The sequence below is a fragment of the Mesoplodon mirus genome, assembly GCF_964341445.2.
Source record: "Mesoplodon mirus genome assembly, chromosome: 10".
In the NCBI taxonomy this organism is placed as follows: Eukaryota; Metazoa; Chordata; class Mammalia; order Artiodactyla; family Ziphiidae; genus Mesoplodon; species Mesoplodon mirus.
The window spans coordinates 93,673,962-93,679,961 of record NC_138986.1 but is presented as its reverse complement, the minus strand read 5'-3'; the positions used below and the strand labels follow the sequence as shown (position 1 = coordinate 93,679,961).

Here is a 6,000-nt window from a genome sequence, read left to right as displayed (position 1 = left end):
AATCTTATTTATAACCACTTATTTTAAATGCTCTGTTGATAAAGTAACAAAACATAAGATCTCTTCTGTTACCTTTTAGCATCTATTACATGAAAATCTTTTAAAATGTAATTTTTTAATAAAAGGCAATTAATGGTCCATTTTAGAGAATAACAGAACTAGACTGTATTGAGTAACATATTGTAAGATACCATTCCGTAAGAATAAGGAGGGCATTCTCAACTAAAACTGGCTGATTTTAGTATAGAAATATGACTCATAATCTTCTTTTATACACAATTTAAGACTATTAAATTGATTTAATGATTATATTTAGAGATGCATTTAAAATGCTCATTTAAAAATATTCTTGAAAATCTGTTAAGCACAAGATCTTCATATATTCAACTTTAGTATGCTTCTGATATTTGGTAAATTGCTAAGGAAGTGAGTTATTTTCAACAGTTCCTATCTCTACTGAGTTCAAGAGAGTGCCCAGTCTCCATAAATAAAAAGTAAATAAAGGAAATGCATCAGAGAGTTGCAAAATAGTTTCATCATGCTTCTGAAGAAATTTCTTGATTTCTTGGTCCTCATGCCCTATTCTTGAAGCATTGCCTTCTTCAGTTTCCTTCTGAAGAAGTTGTTCCAGAATGCAGAACACAGAGAAAATATTTTCATAGCGTGTCACATCGTAACTGGATTGCACCTACAGATAAACAACAAACTAATGAGAACCTACTGTATAGCACAGGGAACTCTACTCGGTGCTCTGCATGACCTAAATGAGAAGGAAATCCAAAAAAGAGGGGATATATGTATATGTATAGCTGATTCACTTTGCTTTACAGTATCAACTAACACAATGTTGCACAATAATGTAAAGCAACTGTACTCCAATTAAAAGAAAAAAAAAACTCCTTTAAAAAAATACTGGTTGTAGCTCAGATCAGCAAAAGCCAAATAAAGAGATCAAATTTTTCAACAAAAAGTAAAATATTTGGCTTATTTAACACCTTCTATCTTCTCATTCCGCTGATTGGAGTGGGGGGAGAGAGAACAAAAGAGAACATTTCCTCTTCCAATCTTGGTGAATGACTTTTCCTTCTCACGGTTTACAAAGTTCTGAATCCTTTCTCTACGGTGCTGCTATAATTCGTTACTGAGATGAATCTGCGAATACGTGGCAGAGAGTCTAACACACAACAAATCTTGTGTGTTGAATTCAATGTTTCACCAAAGACTTCCAATGCCTGATACTCCTGTCAATGATAACAAAAGGATCTTTGGTGGTAGGATTTTAGGAACATGTTTCGAAGTATAACTCAGTCCTAAAGCAGTTAGGGTTATGACCTGTAAGCGACTGGATGTGATCTCATCCTGAGACTACACAAACTGGGGAGGAGGAGGATTAGACTGTGTGGAATCAGACAGATGGTCATGAGAAGAAATGTAGATGTTTCTTGTAGAAATTATTTGGCCTAGATGGCTGAAAGTGAGAAAAAATCAAAGGAAGGCCTAAAAAGTGCACAATGGAAAGCAGAACATGAGGGGATACAGGAAGCATGTAAAGATATAAACTGGCTTTATCATTTGCTTATTAAGAAATATGTTGGAAACATTCCAACAAATTTATCCACTGTAATAACACATATATAAAGAAACATTTTGTTAGAGCCCAGAGGAATTATCTTCAACAAGGTTGTCTGATAAAAGAATCAAACATATACAGATAACTGATACTTTCTTTTTCTTGATTGAGGTATATAATTGACATCACATTATATTAGTTTCATGTGTACAATGTAACGATTCAATATTTGTATATGCTGCAAAATGATCATCACAGTAAGTCCATTTAAAATCCATCAGCCTACATAGTTACAAATTTTTTTCTTGTGATATTTTAAGGTTGACTCTCCTAGGCACTTTCAAACATGCAATACAGTATTATTAACTATAGTCATCATGTTGTACATTACATCCCAATGACTTATTCATTTTATAATGAAATCTGCACCTTGTGACTCCCTTAACCCATTTTGCCCCCTACCCTCACCCCAGGCAACCCCCAATCTGTTTTCCATATCCAGGAGCTCAGTTGTTTGCTTTTCGGTTTCACATATAAAAGAGATCACACAGTGATTATTATTTTTTTACAACTTTATTGGAGTATAATTGCTTTACAATGGTGTTAGTTTCTGCTTTATAACAAAGTGAATCAGTTATACATATACATCTGTTCCCATATCTCTTCCCTCTTGCGTCTCCCTCCCTCCCACCCTCCCTATCCCACCCCTCCAGGCGGTCACAAAGCACCGAGCTGACCTCCCTGTGCTATGCGGCCGCTTCCCACTAGCTATCTACCTTATGTTTGGTAGTGTATATATGTCCATGCCTCTCTCTCGCTTTGTCACAGCTTACCCTTCCCCCTCCCCATATCCTCAAGTCCATTCTCAAGTAGGTCTGTGCCTTTATTCCTGTTTTACACTTAGGTTCTTCATGACATATTTTTTTCTTAAATTCCATATATATGTGTGAGCATACGGTATTTGTCTTTCTCTTTCTTACTTCACTCTGTATGACAGACTCTAGGTCTATCCACCTCATTACAAATAGCTGAATTTCGTTTCTTTTTATGGCTGAGTAATATTCCATTGTATATATGTGCCACATCTTCTTTATCCATTCATCTGATGATGGACACTTAGGTTGTTTCCATCTCTGGGCTATTGTAAATAGAACTGCAATGAACATTTTGCTACATGACTCTTTTTGAATTATAGTTTTCTCAGGGTATATGCCCTGTAGTGGGATTGCTGGGTTAAATGGTAGTTCTATTTGTAGTTTTTAAAGGAACCTCCATACTGTTCTCCATAGTGGGTGTACCAATTCACACTCCCACCAGCAGTGGAAAAGTGTTCCGTTTTCTCCACACCCTCTCCAGCATTTATTGTTTCTGGATTTTTTGATGATGGCCGTTCTGACTGGTGTGAGATGATATCTCATTGTAGTTTTCATTGCATTTCTCTAATGATTAATGATGTTGAGCATTCTTTCATGTGTTTGTTGGCAGTCTGTATATCTTCTTTGGAGAAGTGTCTATTTAGGTCTTCTGCCCATTTTTGGATTGGGTTGTTTTTTTGTTATTGAGCTGCATGAGCTGCTTATAAATTTTGGAGATTAATCCTTTGTCAGTTGCTTCATTTGCAAATACTTTCTCCCATTCTGAGGGTTGTCTTTTGGTCTTGTTTATGGTTTCCTTTGCTGTGCAAAAGCTTTGAAGTTTCATTAGGTCCCATTTGTTTATTTTTGTTTTTATTTCCATTTCTCTAGGAGGTGGGTCCAAAAGGATCTTGCTGTGATTTATGTCATAGAGTGTTCTGCCTATGTTTTCCTCTAAGAGTTTTATAATTTTTGGCCTTACATTCAGGTCTTTAATCCATTTTGAGCTTATTTTTGTGTATGGTGTTAGGGAGTGGTCTAATCTCATACTTTTACATGTCCCTGTCCAGTTTTCCCAGCACCACTTATTGAAGAGGCTGTCCTTTCTCCACTGTACTTTCCTGCCTCCTTTATCAAAGATAAGGTGACCATATGTGTGTGGGTTTATCTCTGGGCTTTCTATCCTGTTCCATTGATCTATCTTTCTGTTTTTGTGCCAGTACCATACTGTCTTGATTACTGTAGCTTTGTAGTATAGTCTGAAGTCAGGGAGCCCGATTCCTTACTATTTGACTTAGCATAATGCCTCAAGGTCCCTCCATGTGTTGCAAATGGAATGACTTCATTCTTTTTTTACAGCTGAATAATAGTCCATTTTACATACATATATATGTATATGTGTGTGTGTGTGTATATATGTATATGTGCATGTGTATATATACCCCACCTTTTCTTTATTCATCCATCGACGACATTTAGGTTGTTTCCATGTCTTGGCTATTTGGCTGTTGTAAATAATGCTGCAATGAACACAGGGGCGCAGTGCATACATCTTTTCTAATTAGTGTTTCAAATTAGTTAAGACTAATACTCAGAAGTGGAATTGTTGGATCATACAGTAGTTCTATTTTTAATTTTTTGAGGGATCTCCATACTGTTTTCCATAGTGGCTGCACCAGTTTTCATTCCCACCAGCAGGTGCACAAGGGTTCCCTTTTTCTCTACATCTTCACCATCATTTGTTATTTCTTGTCTTTTTGATAATAACCATCCTAACAGGTGTAATATGATATCTCATTGTGGTTTTAATTTGCATTTCCCTGATGACTAGTGATGTTGGGAATCTTTTCATGTACCTATTGGCCATGTGTACATCTTCTTTGGAAAAACATCTATCCAGCTCCTCTGCCCATTTTTTAATTGGATGGTTGTTTGCTATTGAGATATATGAGCTCTTTATATATTTTGGATATTAACCTCTTAACAAGTATATGATTTGCAAACATTTTCTCACATTCAGTAAGTTGCCTTTTCATTTTGTTGACTTTCTTTGCTTTGCTGAAGCTTTTAAAAAGTTTGAAGTAGCCCCAGGTTGATTTTTGCTTTTGGTGTCAATCCAAAAAATAATTGCCAAGACCTGTGTCAAGGCACTCACTGCCTATGTTTCTTCCAGGAGTTTTATGGGTGTAAAGCAGGCAGAGTATGTCTTGGTCCCTTTCCATTTGCTTGGAGAATCTCACTTTGGGCATATTTAGCTCTGCTTCCAGGTGGGCTGGGGTTCCCTGTAGTATTGCATTTCTCTACACTGTTTGGGACTTTGATTTTACCAGAATTTATCTGTCTTGAGTTCCACCTTTATCCCAAATGCCTATTCTCATAATATTAATTGGATAAACTCTTTTTGCTCCAAGATATTTACATCTCATAGAACATTAACTTGAAACTAACTCCTCCATTTAGAGACAGTATACATTTAACTTACACGCCTTAGCAGCCCTCCTGCTCAATGTGACTCAGATGGCATGTCTGTGGGGGAGGTCTTTCCTGTAGTTCCCAAATTTTATCACACTGGCAGCTGCCTGCTCTGCCTAATCATATGTTCAGACACTTTCTGAAATAGTGCATAAGCTGAATAAAAACTAAAATAAATGGAATTAAGATGACAGCTGATACCCTTCTACTATATTTTGGTGTAATTTTTACATTCTCACTGTCAAATTAGACTGAACCACACCAGTGCTGGAAAATCCGCAAAACAGATGAAACATACTCACCTGGAAAATGCCCACGTGTTTTTGCCTGAACACCTACCAGGAAGACTGAATGAAGCCCGATATACAAGCATGATGGCTCTATACATCCAACAGAAGGCTATCAATTTGTCTCTCTATCTGGGTCTTTCCGAACTGAAGGACCCCTGAGAGGCAGCTTCGATAGTCCCATGACTACTTCTTATACCTAATCCCATTTTATACAGTAGGGGACCTTCAGAAGAGGAAATACTTTCCTGGTAGGAAAATCACCATGTATTTTTGTAGGTCACTTTTAGAATTAAATATTTCTTTGATTATTTTTCTTTTTCTGAGTTGGGCTTGAGAAAGTCAAAGTATCCAAATATTTATTTAAATAGTAAAAAAATAATATTTCTTTACATGCTGCAAAATTTTACTTCAAAACTTAGATTATGAAATTAAGGCTATAGACAAATGGTGCCAGTTTCCTAATTGTTGTTTCAGTTGAAATTCAGTCAAGGTTAACTTGATATTTTTATAAAGACTTATTATCCTTGAAGCAGACATATCTACTTGCTTACTCTATACCCACTTCTCCCTCATTTTTCATCAACAGAACCCCAGTTTTGTTCAGAATGACAACGGATGAACAAAAACTGTATATTTTCCAGTCTCTCTTAAGGCTAATTCTGGTCAAAGAAATGGAAATATAAGTAATTGGGTGGAGCTTCTGGGAAAGTGCTTTAATAGCAGGCAAAATCTGGTGGAATGCACGTCTGCCTTCTCTCTTCACCACTGGTCCTGCTTGGAAATACAGATGTAATGCTTGGAGGTCCAGCAGCCT

The 6,000-nt window shown here is 36.5% G+C and overlaps 1 protein-coding gene across 1 annotated transcript in view; it reads right to left on the bottom strand.

The window, feature by feature from the left end:
• Positions 1-418: 418 nt before the first annotated feature.
• MEI4 (meiotic double-stranded break formation protein 4) overlaps positions 419-6,000 on the bottom strand; it is a gene marked incomplete at its 3' end in the record, with an annotated part of 189,583 nt that continues 184,001 nt past the window's right edge. Inside the window, exon 4 of the mRNA XM_082634364.1 lies at positions 419-688. Within this exon, the coding sequence (XP_082490490.1) occupies positions 419-688 (270 nt within the window). The remainder of the gene's footprint in view (positions 689-6,000) is intronic.